At 46.5% G+C, this 17,978-nt stretch overlaps 1 protein-coding gene and 1 non-coding gene across 3 annotated transcripts in view; one reads left to right on the forward strand and one right to left on the reverse strand.

The window, feature by feature from the left end:
- Window positions 1-2,429: 2,429 nt before the first annotated feature.
- CTDSP2 (CTD small phosphatase 2) overlaps window positions 2,430-17,978 on the forward strand; it is a 64,058-nt gene continuing 48,509 nt past the window's right edge. For both annotated transcript variants that reach the window (XM_033138461.1, XM_033138462.1), the window contains exon 1: window positions 2,430-2,562. In XM_033138461.1, coding sequence (XP_032994352.1) covers window positions 2,499-2,562 — 64 coding nt within the window. In that variant the 5' untranslated portion in view covers window positions 2,430-2,498. The remainder of the gene's footprint in view (window positions 2,563-17,978) is intronic.
- On the reverse strand, window positions 4,956-5,029 carry TRNAG-CCC. The gene has a single exon. It is a non-coding gene; the product is annotated as a tRNA-Gly (tRNA).

Here is a 17,978-nt window from a genome sequence, read left to right on the forward strand (position 1 = left end):
GATGGTGACAGCAGTCATGAAATTAAAAGACGCCTGCTTCTTGGGAGAAAATTGATGACAAACCTAGACAGCATCTTAAAAAGCAGAGACATCACCTTACCGACAAATGTCCATATAGTTAAAGCTATGGTTTTCCCAGTAGTGATGTATGGAAGTGAGAGCTGGATCATAAAGAAGACTGATCGCCAAAGAATTGATGCTTTTGAATTCTGGTGCTGGAGAAGCACCCATGGACTGCAAGAAGATCAAACCTATCCATTCTTAAGGAAATCGGCCCTGAGTGCTCACTGGAAGGACAGATCCTGAAGCTGAGGCTCCGATACTTTGGCCACCTTATGAGAAGACTCCCTGGAAAAGACCCTGATGTTGGGAAAGATGGAGGACACAAGGAGAAGGGGATGACAGAGGACGAGATGGTTGGACAGTGTTCTCGAAGCTACTAATGTGAGTTTGACCAAACTGCGGGAGGCAGTGGAAGACAGGAGTGCCTGGCGTGCTCTGGTCCATGGGGTCACAAAGAGTCAGAAACGACTAAACGACTAAACAACAAGGGTGTAAAGGATTGCAGCCACAACTTAATTTATTGGTACAAATATGAATTCTGGAATTTGTTGGGGAACCCAAATTTTAATATCCAACCCATGACTTTGCATTTTGGTTGTGACCCAAATGCTGAAACCCGTGTTTGCTGGTCATTGTGGTGGCGGCGTTTGCAATAATGTAAACTGGTGTGAGAGAAGGGAGGCGATTGGTGAACTGGCTGCTGGTGTCAGACTTGAATACAGGGCACCTTGCTGTGTTTTTCTTTCCTGTGTTTCTAGTTGAGGAAAGGAGAATGCTCTGCTTGGGGAAAGATCACACAGGTTCCTCAAACACAATCTCTTACCTCCCCATCTCTCTCTCCCCCCCATCCCCAGTCAGAGTTTTTCAGTGATATATTTTCCATTTGGGTCTGGGGGAACCATTTCACAGAAGGCAAAAGCATAGATACAAGAAGTTTACATGCACGGTACATGATGTCATGTTTGGGCCACGTAGAAAGAAGGGAAATATTTAGAATTAGGATTAAATGCATGTAACAAGTGGACTCTGTTGGAAACAACAACTAGGGCCGGATCTATATGAAGTCACCAGTCTTTGCCTGGAAAGAAATGCACTTCCTCTTCCACACCCAATTCTTTTCTAGGAAAGTCCTGTTTGTTTTGCGCGGTCTTAACTGGTCCTAGTGATCATGGCTTTGCGTTTGGAGGCCGGCCGGAGGGGAGGTTGGCGGTAGTACAGAAAGACTTCCCATTTCTTTAACAGGCTCCTGTTTACTCACCTGAGCCACTTCCCCCCCCCCCGCTCACTTTAGGCAAGATCGCGCTCTCATTATAGTATTTGAAAACTTTGGAAAGGGTCCCGCCCATGCAGCTTGCGCTGAGTATTCGGGGGCGCTCACCAAGGGCGGGGCTCGCTTCCTAGTTTTTTTTAAAAAAAATAAATTTGATAAATTTACTGCTCTTGATTGACAGGAAAGAACTTGCTCATCTTTTATTGCTCTGTCTGCACGGCCGATAAATAGATGCATTGATTTCCCTGGAGCGCTGCAACGCTCCTTTGCTCTAGTGTCCAGCTCTTAATTTTTAGGAGGGCATTGCAGCCCGGCCTGAAAAAAAGAGCAAAGCGCACGGAGCGGCGGCCTCTACGAAGCCTCCCTCCCTCCTTCCTTCCTTCCTTCCCTCCCTCCGGCCTTCAAGCCCACCCCCGAGGAGGCGCGGCCTCGGCTGCCCTTCCCTTTCCCTCCGGCAGCTGGAATGTTTGTTAGGTAAACACCGCATAGTAGAGTTTCTGGCGCCGCCCACCCCTTCTCCCCCACCCCCGCCCCGTCGCGCCGCCGGACCAATCGCGAGGCCGGAGCGGTTTCAAGGCTGCTCTCTCTCTCTTCGTGGAGAAGCCCCCGGACTGGCAACAAAATAACAAAAGCTTCCGAACGTTGCAACAGCGAGCGGGGCTCCCCCGCACCTGCGCCCCTTTGCCCTCCCCCGCCGCCCCATTCCACCCGGTTCCGGGGAGCTGTCAGGCAGGAGGCGAGCTGCAAAAGGTTGTTTATCTGGAGGAAGGAGGAGGCGGGGGGACTGGAAACCGCCTGTGTCCCATTTCCTCTCTCTCTCTCTCTCGTGTGTGTGTTTGTGTTAGAGTGTGAGTGGTCCCCCCCCCTTTCTTCCTCTCCTTCCTCCCTCCCTCGCTTCAGCCCTGGATTCTCCATGTTGGACCCGATCTGAGGAGCATTTGCGTCGCTGCCTTCGCGCGCGGCTTCCTCCGGGGTTTTGCAACTGAGGAGGGAGTGGGCGACATCGTGCTCCGTTGCGCTCCCCCCACCCCACCCCACCCCGTTCCTCCTCCTCCTCCTCCTCCCTGGACATTTCCCTCCTTTCCACCCCCCTCCTCCTCCTCCTTCCTCCTCCTCCTCCTCCTCCTCCCAACCGAAGGATCCCCAGGGTCTGTGGGATTGTTAGATGGAAAGCCGGTCCATCATCACCCAAGTGCAGAGGGACGAAGCCTTGGTGCTTTCGAAACAAGGTAAGGGAACGGCGGGACTTGGAAAGTTTGTTGATTTTCGCTTTTCCTTTCGGCGGGGCGGCGAAAACAGCCGGCGAGTTGTTGTTTTTTTTTTGTGTGTGTGTGTTTTGCGCGCGCTCTGCTCTCGATCTGTGCAGGGCAGGGAGATCCCTTGAACCCTGGCGGGGGAGGAAGAAGGCGCGCGCGAGGGGGGGGTGCACGCGCCCTGAAAACACTCACATCATATTCTCCCCCACCCCCGCCACAAACACCCATTCTCACCCCAGTTCCTGGGGAAACCTCTCATCTTACACGACGCTTTTCCCCATTTTTATACGGACGATCCATGTGGCTCTCCACTGGCTGTCATTTCCCCATCTAATATATCTTCTAAATCTATAGCCCTTTTGGCAGAGATGTCGTCGCCCCCAAAATTAGATCTCTCCTCACCCCACCCTTCCTCGCTAGGTTTGTTGTTTTTTTAAAAAAATGGGGGGGGGGCCTTGGGAGAAAGTAGGGTGCTTTCTTCCGGTGCTGGCTTCCCACAGCGGGGTGGGTGCGAAAAGGCGAGGGAGGGGTGCTTGTTTTTGTTGCTCTGAATCGCCGCCTCAACCCACTCCACCCCACCCCATGCCTGTTCTTGAGAGGCTGGGATTTGGGGGATTTTCCCTCCTCCCCCCAAAAAATCCCAGTTATGTGGCAAGAGCCATCCCAGCGTTTGTTTTTCATACGACCTCTCCTCCCCCCCCCGTGCGCGCTCTATTTTGCGCGCGTGCGTAAGACACGCGAATCCCTCATTTTGCTTCCGAACCGATCAGAATGTGAAGCGTGTCTTAAATTTCTTTTCCCCCACCCTTCAAGTCGGAAATTTTAAATGCCCATCTATAGGCATGATTCCCGACGACCTGTCGGATAGCCGCCCTTTAATCTGGAGTCGAGTGAAAGCGAAGTTCTTCACCAGGCAACCCCCCCTCCAAACACAACACCCCCCCCCCAACATGTTGTTTTTTAAAAAATCTTACGGACTAGAGTCCTCGAAAATGGACGTAGTTCTGTGTCTGGATATTCCACGCATCTTTTCCAAACCTCCCTATGCGTAGGATCCGCAGGGAGTCGAGTGGCAGTACTATTAAGGGCGTTTGAGGTTGACAGATTTGGGTTTAGTGTGTCAAGGAAACCGGTCTGCTTCTTGCAGTTTCTTCTCCATAGTACTGACTGCACCTTTTAATCAGCTCTCCTTGGCATTTTCCTCAGTGGTGAAAATGCACTGTGTTTCATATTTTTAAAAGATGGCTTGTTTGGGGTGTGTGTGTGTGTTTTTAAAACCAGTTTCCTCCTTGGAGGTGCCTCCCAAGACCTGATTGGAAGCGCTGGCATTTTTCCTTTGCCACAAACCTCTCTCTCTCTCTCCTCTCTCTCTCTCCCCCCCCACCTCTTTTATTTCTGCCTGTGTTTATTCAGCTGATGTTTGCTGTCCAGCCTTTGCTTCTCCGCTATTGGCCGGCAGCTTCCCCTCCCCTTATGTTCTTGACAGAAGGGGCCCTCTAGAATTCCTATTGCAAAGGGCTAAGCATCACAGGGTGGGGTATAAAGGGGGAGGGCGGCAATGGACGCTGTCCTCTGTTGGGTGCATCTGACTTGATGCTGCTGGGCAACCCGACCCTAATAATGCATGCTTTTTACTTGCAAGAACATCCTATGGGACTTACTCCCAAATCAGTGCGCGTGGGGTCACAGTCTTAAAGCAATGCTAACGTTCCCTTGCCATATCTGTAGGTTTGTTTGTTGCCCTGAATGCTCCTGGACAGATCTGCTTGCAAAATAATAGAAGTACAGTAATAACAATAAACAAATAATACTGTTTTTTTGGGGGGGGTGTTTTTTGGTGTGGTTATTTATTTATTTATTTACTTCTGGACAATGTAAATGGCATATTTTTATTTATTTGCATTTTATTTTGCATTTTATTAAATGGCATTTTATTTATTTATTTACTTCTGGACAATGTAAATGGCATATTTTTTCTCTTCATCTCTCTTTGACTCTTGGTAAGGTGGGGAGAGACACACCGGATTTTCTAAAAGAGGTTGTGGAACGCCCGTTTTTACCCCAGGAGTTCTTGGACCTCATTTGGGCATGAATTCCTTGGCTCCTGAATTTTTGTCATTTACTGCTTGTGTTTTTTCTTCTTCTTGTGCTGGTCCTGTTTGTGTCTGTATGTGAACCCCGTGAAGTGTCCGTGGTCTTGACAGATACTCGCCGGATCTAAATTTCAGCCATCTGGAAGGCTGCAGAGGTTGCTGTGGGTCTGTTTTCTAATGTATTGAGATTTAATGAGTGCCATCCTTTATAGAATCATAGAGTTGTAGAGTGGGAAGGGACCACAAGACTCCCCCTGCAATGCTGGAATCATTTGCCCAACATGGGGCTCGAACCCACGACCCTGAGATTGGGAGTCTCATGCTCTGCCGACTGAGCTATCCCAGGCCCTTAGTTTAGTTCTATGGAGTGTGTTGATTTGGGGGAAAGTAGGGTTGCTGGTATCTTTGGTAAGCTTTATGTCCTCTTTTGGACCACTTGAGAGCTTAGCATTCAGCTTGAGCGACCACCTGTTTAGAGAAGCGAAAGTGCCTGGTTTTGAGGATTTAGGCTGCAATAATCCTATGTCTGCATACTTGGGAGCAAGTCCCACTAAACTCAGTAGGTCTTGAGTAAACTTACACAGGATTAAGCTGTGTATAAGAGGGGTGAACAAAGCTGGAGTTTTGAAAAGCTTTCCCTGCAGCTTTTATTTGCTGTTTGCGTTACCTGTTTTTAATTCATGCGTATTATTTTTCATTTTCTATAAACTGCTTGGTGGAGTTTGTCTGAAAAGCACTTAAAAAAAACATATTAAATTAACGAACAAGACAGTGCTAACGGTTGGTTACTTAAGAAAAACATTGAGGGGAAAAATTCTAAGTCTCTCTGTTTGTCTTTCTTTGCTTCCTGTTGATGCCTGAAAGGGGTTCGGTTTTTCTCCTTGCACATCTCAGCTCTGTCCCATTTCCCAGGCTTTTTTGGCTTGTCCCTGTTAAGGAAAATGGAGGCTGTGATGGCAGTCGCCCAGGAGAGGAGAGAACTAACTTGGATATGGATTTCTCTTGCGGATAAACGAGAGGCAAAACAGAGAAGGGGCCCCGTGGGGTCAGAGCGTTTAGGCACCAGCTTTCTCCAGGTGTATAGTGACTCCAGTCTAGCTTTCTCCAGGTGTCAGAGATTTACTCTTGTAAAACTAATAAGCAAAATTAGAGGTATTTACTGGTTCTGGTTTCTGGTCTTTTTTATAGCCAATGCATTTAAATGGAGGCTATAGATAATGATGAGGTGTCTCTCTGTGTATGTGTGCAGTCTCTGTGGGTGGCGCCGAGAATGCAAGTCACTTTTACTGGCTCGTCCAGCAACACGCAAGGATTTTTTGAGTGGTTTGCTATAATCTCTTTATCGTGGGAATGTGCCCCGGTTTGGTTTTGGGTCCTCGCCAGCCGTTTTAGAGAAAGGAAGAGCTGCTCTTTTCAATACAGGACTGCCTTCTTATGGATTTCACATTTACAAAAAAAGGCACAGAAGAAAGCTTGAGTTTCGTGTCAACAGGGAGTTTTTTTTAAAAAAAAAAAAACAAGGAGAGTTTGTGCTGGCAGGATCTAGTAGTTATCCTGAAGGAGCTGGGGAATATTTATCCAGGGCTTTTGGGTGGTGAGGAAGAATGATAAAGAAAATGTAATGTTGACAGTTCTCAGCTATTGAATAACGGATGTCCAGCAAGATAAGATGGGGGAAAGGAATTCATAGATCATTGTTCTCAGTCGCTGCTCCCTTCCCTTCGAGGTCTAGGAAAGGTCAGCCCAGAATGGTTCCTTGGCTGAACTTAGCTCTGAATGGCTGGGTTAGGGATCAAACAGGTTTGATTTCCCTATTATGTGAAGAAAATTGATTAACTGATTCCATCCCTCAATTGCATTATTATTATTATTATGATTATGAACTTATTGTGTTGTATTTCACACAATACCTTCACACCTTGGATTTCAGGAAGAAGCTGGCTGGAAAGGGGAAATGAAAATAAAGAAGTGATTTTGTGTACGAGAAGCAAATGGGTATGAAATGTAGATGCAGCACAGATAGCACGAAAGGCCTTCTTCCTGGATCCTTAAGAGTTCAGGAAGGTCACTGGTTCATTGACACACAGGCGAGAGGCTCCCGGAGTCTCAAACTGGGGGTGGGAAATGTTCCCACGATCAGGATCTGCTATTTGGGCCGTTGAGATTGGTTATTGCTACTGCTACGATCTGCATAGAGATTCCCCTCCCATAGTCTGTCATTTCTCTTGGACCGTTTAGGATCAAATCAGTTTAGTCTCGTGGTTCTCGAAACTCTAGGCTGCAAGGCTTTCCTTGAAATCCATGTAACCGAATGCAAAAGTCTAGCTGCATTTTTAATTTATTTTTAAAGGAATGCAGTGGTACCTCGGGTTCAGAACTTAATTCGTTCCGGAGGTCCGTTCTTAACCTGAAACTGTTCTTAACCTGAAGCACCACTTTAGCTAATGGGGCCTCCCGCTGCCAATGCGCCGCCAGAGCACAATTTCTGTTCTTATCCTGAAGCAAAGTTCTTAACCTGACGTGTTATTTCTGGGTTAGCGGAGTCTGTAACCTGAAGCGTCTGTAACCTGAAGCGTCTGTAACCTGCGGTACCACTGTAAACAAAGCCCTCCCCTGTAACTTCCAATGTTGTGGGGGTGGGAATTGAGGCTGTTATCTTGAATAGGGTTGCAGGTATCTCACAATATTAAAACTGAAAGGTGGGTTAAAGGATAGGATTGAATACGAATGCTTGCATGACCCTCCCCTTCGTGCTTTCTTCCTCCCCACCTCCCATTTTAAAGAAATGCATAAATACTGACAGTAAGAGCTGTTCGACAGTGGAATTTGCTGCCAAGGAGTGTGGTGGAGTCTCCTTCTTTGGAGATCTTTAAGCAGAGGCTTGACAGCCATCTGTCAGGAATGCTTTGATGGTGTTTCCTGCTTGGCAGGGGGTTGGACTGGATGGCCCTTGTGGTCTCTTCCAACTCTATGATTCTACTCAGGCAATACAGTGGACAAGCATTGTTCACACTCATATATACCTCCTTAGGCATGCTTACTCCATCTCCAGGTAGCCATCTGGATGTGCTCTGGGTGCGTCCAGAGTCCAGCTATCATGCCCCACCATGGACCATGCTGGCGGAAGCTGATGGGATATGGAGGCCACAGGTTCCCGCACCTATAGCTTGCCTACAATAGAGACAATCTATGCTACTAGGAAGAGAGCAGAGAGAATTGTAGCAGATCCTTTACATCCCGGTCATCATCTGCTTGATTTACTTCCATCTGGACGTCGCTAAAAGGACTTCATATACAAAATCGGCCAGGCACAGGAACAGTTTTTCCCCTTGTGCCATTAAATTGTTAAATTTGTAGTTGTGTAGCTGAAGGGGAGGTCAATTATGGGTGAGGTTTCTTTGCTTCTTTGTATTGTGAGAGGAACAGTGTTTGTATGTTTACATTGCAATGCAGCCGAAGCAAATTCCAAGTATGTTGGGAAATGTACTTGGCCAATAATAAATTATTCCTTATTCCTTATTCCTATATACTAATGCCAATCTGAGCCTCCTCTTGCAGAGTCTGGGACTGGGACCATACAGTGAAAGTATGTGTGTGTGTCTCCCTGTGTGTAAATCTCACACCCCTAGGTGCCTGCACGATGATTTTTGCCACTAGCTCTGTGGGTTGGTCTCTAAAAAGAGCAGGCATCAAGCATGTACGTATGCAAACAAACAGATTTTGACCCGCAAGCTGTTACCTCTTACCCTAGGTGAGTGCGGGCAGGCTGCAGTCAGCTGGCAGTGATGGAAATCTACTCAGAGGTGCCTCTGTTATTAAAGTACACACGTCCCAGGACTGGTAATACAGGTCGGCAGGGCTTAGAATCATAGAATCATAGAGTTGGAAGAGACCACAAGGGCCCCTGCCAAGCAGGAAACACCATCAAAGCAAGGCCTGAGCAAAGGTGGAAAACCGAAAATGGGGAGGGGGAGGGTGCATATGGGAGAGCATCATATATTCCTCTGGGCTTAGAGGAAACTGCCACCCATAATGGAAAGGAAATAGGACAGGTATTCTGAAAGGAAATAGGACAGCTATTCTGCATGCACACGAAAGCTCATACCAAGAACAAACTTAGTTGGTCTCTAAGGTGCTGCTGGAAGGAATTATTTTATTTTATTTTGTTTTGACTATGGCAGACCAACACGGCTACCTACCTGTAACTAGGACAGCAACATAAGTCTTGACAATACAGCGGTACCTCGGGTTACATACGCTTCAGGTTACAGACTCCGCTAATCCAGAAATAACGCTTCGGGTTAAGAACTTTGCTTCAGGATAAGAACAGAAATCGTGCTCTGGCAGCACGGCGGCAGCGGGAGGCCCCATTAGCTAAAGTGGTGCTTCAGGTTAAGAACAGTTTCAGGTTAAGAACGGACCTCCGGAATGAATTAAGTACGTAACCAAGAGGTACCACTGTATATGAAAAGCCAAGCCCTGGGTGGGGGAGGAGTCAAGGAAGACCTTCCCAAAATGTTGCCTGTTGTCCTCTGGGAGAGGCGGAGATAGATAGATAGATAGAGAGAGAGAGAGAGAGAGAGAGAGAGAGAGATAGTTGCATTGCTGGTTGAAAAATATGACTCAAAACACACCCTGCAACTTGGTAACCAGAAAAGCTATATTTTGTTTCTCTGTGTATTTATTGATTGTGTGTGTGTGTGTGTGTGTGTGTGTGTGTAATGTAAATGTTGTAGAAATCAACATAAAAACAGTAAAATAATATAAAACCAGAAATTAAGTGATATGGGGTCCAATCTTGTGGATCAGCTGCCCCCCCCCACACATATGAAGCAAATTACTGATGGTGTTTCACATCTATGTGATAAACACACAGAGTGCTTTTGTTGTGAGCCTTGCACCAAGACATAGTGAGCAGCACTGGTATTCTTGTGTGTGGCTCCTTCCTTCCAGGAAATGGCAGGTTTCCCCACCCACCATCTGCCTAAAGCTTTTCTTGTTCTCAGAGGCAAAAATTTCCCCAGCGATACCCCTCACCCCATTCTCTGTTCTGAGGAAGGCCCCAAAGGATCCAAGGAAGTCCTCCTGTCCTCCCTCCATCCCGGCATGGGTATGTTTAGCCTGGAGAAGAGAAGGTTAAGGGGTGATATGATAGCCATGTTCAAATATATCAAAGGATGTCATATAGAGGAGGGTGAAAGGTTGTTTTCTGCTGCTCCAGAGAAGCGGACACGGGGCAATGGATTCAAACTACAAGAAAGAAGATTCCACCTAAACATTAGGAAGAACTTCCTGACAGTGGAATTTGCTGCCAAGGAGTGTGGTGGAGTCTCCTTCTTTGGAGGTCTTTAAGCGGAGGCTTGACAGCCATGTGTCAGGAATGCTTTGATGGTGTTTCCTGCTTGGCAGGGGGTTGGACTGGATGGCCCTTGTGGTCTCTTCCAACTCTATGATTCTATGAGTGGTGCTGAAAGTATTCCTGAGCTTTTCCTTCCTTCCAGCCCCCCCCCCCCCGGCAGGGAACCCTGTAAGCTCTGGTCCATATAAGACCCCGTCCACACCATGGCAGTACCATGCCACTTTAAACATTCAGGTCACCCCACTCCACCCTGCCCCAAAGAATCCTGGGAACTGTAGTTTGCGAAGGGTTTGGGGACTTTAACTCTCATCAGTTGTAGCTTTTGATAGACTTAACTTGGCTCTCCAGTTGTTTTTGGACTACGACTCCCATCATCCTTAGCTAGCAGGACCAGTGATCAGGGATGAGGGAAACCATAGACCCAAGTTTGGGAAACGCAACTCTACAGCTTTACTTGATTTTTTTTTAAAATAAAAGACTTTAAAACAAACTACTTTATCCACGCTTCTGGATTTAAAACATCAGTTCCAATACAATCAAATTTCCTTAGGAATATCCAACGACATAAAAATGTTATGCCTAGGATTCCATGCGTACATGCAGGACTCTGCTGGCCGGGTGCCAAAGCATTGGATATCAAAGCCTAGACGTTGGGGGGTGGGGAAGAGTTTGTCTGGGTTGTACGTATCCATTTCTCCTTTCCCTCCCCACCCCCAGCCTGTCTAGAAGAGAGTTTTGCTTTGCATCCTGTGGAAAGGAGAGTAGAGAGAACAGATGTTATCATCGGTTGGTAGCAGCAACACAGATTCAACCCTAATTATTACCAAAGTTTGTAGTTCTCTCCACTTGGTAGCTTGTCGTGTTGCCTGACAAGCCAGTTGGGTGAGGGAGGGGAGAAATGTCAACTTGAAGATTGCTACACCTTACAGCTTCTTTGGTTGCGGCTCCAGTTATTTCACCTCCACCCTGTTCACGTTTCAAGTGAAGTTTGACTTTCAAAAGCCCCTCGCCAGGAATCGTAAGCAGGGGCGTAGCAAGGTAAATTGGTACCCGGGGGCAAAAAATTTTTTGTCACCCCCCCACCCAGGCATGGGAAGGTCAGGTGGTACCCGGTGCGGAAAATTTCTTGTCAATCCCCCCATTGATTCCCCCCCCCCCGCAAAAATGGTTTTACGTTATTTCATATTTTCTTACAAAGGAATAATAACAAGTAATAATAATAAAAAACTTTTTTTAAAATCCCACCCTCCCTGGCCGAAGTTGGGCTCAAGGTGGCTAACATCAGATACATAACACTGGTATAAAATCAAACAGTAATTAAATTACCTCCTAAAAAAATCTCAGAATCAAATTGAAGTCTAATTAGATGGCTTTCCACAGGGTTAGGGTTGGGAACAGTAAAGTGTTCTCTGAACTGAAATATCAGCCTTCATGACATAGGAAAACAGCCAAGTGAACAGCTATTTTGGTGGAGGAGGGTCAAGATATTAACCGATATGCATGAAATTTCATATATAGCTATATAATCCCTAGTATAGTAAGATAAGACCTTCGGAGCAGGAGCAGGCATTTTCAAAAAAGAAATTAAAAAAAAATCCCCCCCCCAAAAAAATTGTTCCTTGATAATTTGTCACCCCCTCCATTATGGAAACCGGGGTGGCCCGCCCCCCCTTGCTACGCCCCTGATCGTAAGGCAGTGAGAAGCAGGGAGCGCACGCATTGTAACCCTGCCCAAAGCCCATCCCCGCAGGGAGTTTGGAGCGTCTAATGTTCAGCGAGTCCCGCTGAATTCTGCACATGCCCCTAAAACACACACAATATAGCGCTGCACCACAAGGAGCATTCATTCAGTAAAACTGGGCTGCTGAGTTCTTGTCAATCTCCTCAGTGTCTTTGCATTCATTGGCTGGGAGGTGGGGTTGGGGTTTGCAGTTGGATGAATGAGCGTTGCCATATTTCAAAAATTGAAAATCCGTACAGAAAAGTTGTGAGCTTTTTTTTAATATAGTTTTGCCCAAAGTTGTTGAGCTTCTTCAGGAGAATGGCTAAAAAAGCATGACATTTAAAAGCTAATTTTAATGAAAATCGGCAAAAACGACATTGACAATGTCAGTTGCCATACATCTGGATTTCCCCAGGCGTTTAGCTGATTTCTGCCCAGACACTGCTTCCAACTTCAGTATTCTGATTATGTCTGTATGGCAACCCTAGATAAATACTTTCATCAGGTTTCCTCTCCTCTTTTATATCCCAAGAGTAGGGGGATAGAGAGAGAGGGCTATAGGTATATGCATAGAAACTAGCCTACAATATGAAGCATAAAATTTGCACCCATTGCTCCACCCACTTTCCCCTCATGCCCTGCCCGCCACTGGAACTCAGACCCTAGAAAGTTGAACAGAAGGGAATTTGGTCCCTGACCTAAAAAAGCTCCCCTATCCCTCGACTTGAGACTTGATTTATTTAAAGGAAGTGCCTTAGATGTCCCTGAAGTGGTCAACCTGCCATTTAAAGACCCTGCCTCCCCCCGCCACAGGGTCACAGCCCTCATATGAAGTGTCACAACTTGCACAGGAGGGAGCTTGCCCTGCCAGTGTTTCTCAAACTTGGATCTCCAGGTCTTGTTGGACTACAGCTCCCATCATCCGTAGCCAGGAGGACCAGCAGTCAGAGCTGATGGGAGTTTGACAACAGCTGGGGACCCAAGTTTGAGAACATTGCTAGACCCTAGGTCCACAGGCGTGGCCAAACTTGGCCCTCCGGATGTTTTGGGACTACAATTCCCATCATCCCTGACCACTGGTCCTGCGATGGGAGTTGTAGTCCCAAAACATCTGGAGGGCCAAGTTTGGCCATGCCTGCCCTAGGTAGGACGTACCCTCTAGCACTGAACTCCCAATACCAAGATGTCCACACAATATCTTGTACATATTTGAGCTTCGCGTAGGATTGTTAATGACTGTCTTGCCACCCTCTATATCTGTGTGTATCTATATCTTCTATAGGCAATGGAACAATCTTCCAGCAGAGATTTGGGAGGTGCCCTCCTTGCGTTCCATTTTCAGGCATGTCTTGAAAACCCCAAATATGCTTTTGATCAGGCAATTGTTTTGTGTTGCACACATAATTGCTGCACACCACTTGGTTGTGTTGTATGAACTGTCAATGTATAAATACCTCTTATAAACAAATAAATATATTTGCAGTGTACACACTCGCCAGGTGAGAATAATGCTTCATGCGCTGAATGAAGTGACCCCCTGTTCCAGCTTTATATTGTAATAAATCTGTTAACCCATAAGGGGTCAATAGGTTATTTGTTTCGTTTCTGCAAAAGATGTGATACGGCGAAACCCCTGGAAGTTACTACTGTAAGTTTGTGCTCTGTAGACGCTTCCATCTCTCTCTTCCTCTCTCTGTGTCCCCCTCCTGAAGTGCAAGTGGATTTATATTCTTGTAACTTAATACAACTTTAGCGGACAAATTTAGGGCTGTGGTCTAAAGCTTGCAAAGTCCCAGGTGCACGATAGCTTGTCTGCCTAAAAATAGGTTTCTGGTGCCTAAGAATTTGAAAAATGTCTGTGTCTTTGATGGGCATGCTTCTACATATTCGCTGCCGGCTCGTTTGAATTCCCCTCCCCCTTGCTGTGCTCACGGCAAACAGTGACGTAATTATTCTGTGTCCTTAGCGAGTTCCCAGCGTGCACAGAAATTAACGATGCCTTACGAACGGTGGAGCGCTTTTAAGGCTGCTGTTACGAAAAGTCCTCATTGCTCAGAAGCTGTTGTGCCAAGGAATAAATAAAGCCTGACTGCTGCCCAGTCTTGCACGCCTGTGAAACTAGTAGCACACCGGGGGGGGGGGCAAATGTGCTTTACTGTGTTAGGCTGCGGGAGTCAAGGCACAGGAGAAGCTTCAAGGGTGCCACTGTGGCTGGTCTCGCTCAGTCTCTGAACTTAGCGGTGGGATTCAAGCAAATTGTTGTGTGTCCAGAACAAGGTCTGCTTTCCATGCCCGCTCCTTTTCATGCCCTCTTCACATCTACACTGAAGGGTTAGAGGAAATCCTACCCCACCAGATTTAGGGGTTGCACAGAGGGAGGGGTGGGTGGTGGTGGAAGGCCCATTCCAGGAGCAAGCCTTGTTCCTTGCATGCATACCCCCACTTAACACTATGTTGAATTCCACCCTAGAACTAATATCTTAACTACAGTCATACCATCCAAAATGTTCGGAAACCAAAGCGCTGCTTCCGATTGGCTGCAGGAAGCTCCTGCAGCCAACTGGAAGCCGTGCCGGACGTTCGGCTTCCGAAAGTCGTCCGAAAACCGGAACACTCCCTTCCGGGTTTGCGACGTTCGGGAGCCAAAACATTCGAGAACTAGGCTGTTTGAAAACCAAGGTACGATTGTACTAACAATATGCTGCTTGAGAACATTGGAGCAAAGGCCATCTAGTTCAACAGCCTGTTCTCACAGTGGCCGCAAGTGGAAAATCCACAAGCAGAACATGTGTAAGAAGCACATATTCCATTTATGTTCCTCATGCGTGATCATTTGATTTTGCACTTTTCTGCAAAGCAGGATGTCCCTATTTCCCTACAGTGTTGATGTTTAATGGTAAAGAGTGGCATACATTTCATTAAAAAAAAAACCTTACATTCAGGGCTTTGTTGTTGTCGTTCAGTCGTGTCCGACTCTTCGTGACCCCATGGACCAGAGCATGCCAGGCACGCCTATCTTTCACTGTCTCCCACAGCTTGGCCAAACTCATGCCAGTCGCTTCGAGAACACTGTCCAACCATCTCATCCTCTGTTGTCCCCTTCTCCTTGTGCCCTCCATCTTTCCCAACATCAGAGTCTTTTCCAGGGAGTCTTCTCTTCTCATGAGGTGGCCAAAGTACTGGAGCCTCAGCTTCAGGATCTGCCCTTCCAGTGAGCACTCAGGGCTGATTTCTTTAAGGATGCATAAGTCTGATCTTTTTGCAGTCCATGGGACTCTCAAGAGTCTCCTCCAGCACCATAATTCAAAAGCATCAATTCTTCGGCGATCAGTCTTCTTTATGGTCCAGCTCCCACTTCCATACATTACTACTGGGAAAACCATAGCTTTAACTATACGGACCTTTGTCGGCAAGGTGATGTCCCTGCTTTTTAAGATGCTGTCTAGGTTTGTCATTGCTTTCCTCCCAAGAAGCAGGCGTCTTTTAATTTCGTGGCTGCTGTCACCATCTGCAGTGATCATGGAGCCCAAGAAAGTAAAATCTCTCACTACCTCCATTTCTTCCCCTTCTATTTGCCAGGAGGTGATGGGACCAGTGGCCATGATCTTAGTTTTATTGATGTTGAGCTTCAGGGCTAAGATAGTTTTTTGATGTTGACATTCAGGGCTAAGATAGTTTTAAAAGCACTACAGAAATGTCCCTGTTATCCATCACCTGTAGACAGGTTAGCAAGACCCACCTGACAACCTCACTAGCTTTCAACCAGCAAAACAAACCCTGGCCACTTCAACAGGGTGATGCTGTGTTTGAAGCTGTGTGACAATGGGATGGGGGGGAGAAACTCCCCTTTCCATTATTACAGAATAATGAAGCTTCTTATGAATAATGTTGATTATCATGAAGATTCTGCTTCCCTGAAACCTGCAGGGGAAAACAAACCAACCCCGGAGCTGCCTTAGTAGCTTAAGAATGACCATGATTGGCCAGCACTGGCTGTTTAAAAATAAAAGACATTATGCGCAGGCAGTAAAGGTTGGAGAGAAGCGAGGTGTTGGTTGTAATTCTGAATGTATTTCTGGGTTTTGTTGTTTCTTTGCTGTGATGCTGGAAATCTTCACAGTGCCCTGTTTCAGACGAATATATCTTGGCTTAAGAACAAACGGTTAGACTGTGCACATGGCCCCTTCACATCTTCTTTTGCAGTTTGCATGAACACAGGAGTCCCTAATTAACCGTTGCTTCGTGTTTCGGGATCCTGGCACATTCTGAAACTGGTAACCATGGTTTCCTGGTTTGGATGGAACAGGAAACTGAGGATAATTGGATGCATCCTGGTTTAATTACATCTTCCACCATAGGCTGCTCATGGGGGCAAAAGCCTCATTCGTATCTCATTGTTAAGCTGAGCTTTGATCATCCAAACACAGCCGTTCAAACACAGCCAGCCAGAATACATTAGAACCCCCCTGTAAGGTTGCTAGTCCCCCCTATGGATGGACTACTGGTTCCAGTTCAGTTAATTCTTCTGGAGACAGTGGGACACTGTCTGGCACCAACTCCCATCAGCCCCAGCCAACATGGCCCAGTGGTCAGCGGGGATAGGAGTTGTAGTCCATCAACATCTGGAGGGCCACAGGTCCTCCAATCCTGATATACATAGTACTCTTAATGGGGATGCTGATTTGTGTGTGTGTGTGTGTGTGTGTGTGTGTGTGTGTGTGTGTGAAATGTGGAATTCCTGTGACAGAGACACTTCCTTGATGGCAGACATTTGTATTCCGTTCAACACATGATTAATGATCCTCCAGGGGTTTACACACCAATGTAACAAGATGTCGCAGAATTTGGATCTCCAACTTCTGGTGACCAAGCTTACTCCAATATTGGGTAACGGATTATTTTGCGTGATATTACGTAACCCGAGGCAGGCTAAAATTCAGAAGGTGGACAGATGAACCCAGTGAATGGGAAGACCTTCCCCTGTAGCGTGGGCTGATGTGGCAAGAGGCAGCTGGTGAGCAACTGTTCCGCCTTGTGTCCTGGAGCTAGAAATTTTGTGACAGCAGTGGGACACATGGCTGCACAGAGGGAGGAAAAGGAATCCTGTGTGGAAGAACCAAAGCTTAAACACAGTGTTTGCGTAATGTGTTGAAAGTACTGTGCAGTCCCTTAAATAACTTTTGATAAAATTTACAAATTTTGATAAAATTTTTTTGATAAAATTTACAAGCCAAGTGCTTGTCAATCTCTGCCCAGCCCAGACTCTGAAGATTACAGCGGGGGTGATGGGTCCGGTTGCTGTCTGTCGCCCTAACCCAGGAGCCAGCAAACTTTTTCAGCAGGGGGCCGGTCCACTGTCCCTCAGACCTTGTGGGGGGCCAGACTATATTTTGAAAAAAAAAATGAACAAATTCCTATGCCCCAGAGATGCAATAAAAGCACGCATTCTACTCATTTAAAAAACACTGATTCCCGGACCGTCCGCGGGCCGGATTTAGAAGGCGATTGGGCCGCATCCAGCCCCTGGCCCTTAGTTTGCGGACCCCTCCCCTAACCTCTAGGATTTGAGGATAAAATGGTGGCGAAAACAGCCCTTTTCTTCTCTGCTTCATAGAGGAAGGATGGGATAGGAATGTAATAGAATATTTATTCATCTTAAGGCCGCTGCTCGAGTTGCCAGAGACACCCAGAACTGGTTTAACTTGCTGGGCAAGTGAGATGAAAAATGCCTGCCTGTTTTCCCTCATGTCTTTTAAGTGAAGAGGCTGGAGGCTTTGGCTGAAACTAACTACAAGTATTACTGTTTGCTTTCCTTATTCTCTTACCTCCCCACCGCCCCAGTGATAATGTTCTTTTTTATTTTTATTTTTTAAAAAGAATAAGAAAATATCCAGATGCAACCTGCAGTAGATATGTGGGGGGAGAGGTTGCTCAATCCTTTCCCCTCCAGAATGTTGTTGTAAGAGTCGGTTTCTCAGGACAAATAAATGAAACATTTATTTGCTTGAGAACAGCCTTGGTATCTCTTCTTGAAATGAAATGTACTATCTAAATGCTTTTTATTGTAATGGCCATTGGCTATAAACAATAAAATTGATTGAAGTACAATCAATTAATAATATTGCATAATAATAATAATAATAATAATAATAATTAATAAAAAATCACCCTCAGCATGTTGCTTACTCCCTCCCTTCCCCCGTTGATGGTGCAA

Source organism: Lacerta agilis, chromosome 2 (assembly GCF_009819535.1).
Source record: "Lacerta agilis isolate rLacAgi1 chromosome 2, rLacAgi1.pri, whole genome shotgun sequence".
NCBI lineage: Eukaryota > Metazoa > Chordata > Lepidosauria > Squamata > Lacertidae > Lacerta > Lacerta agilis.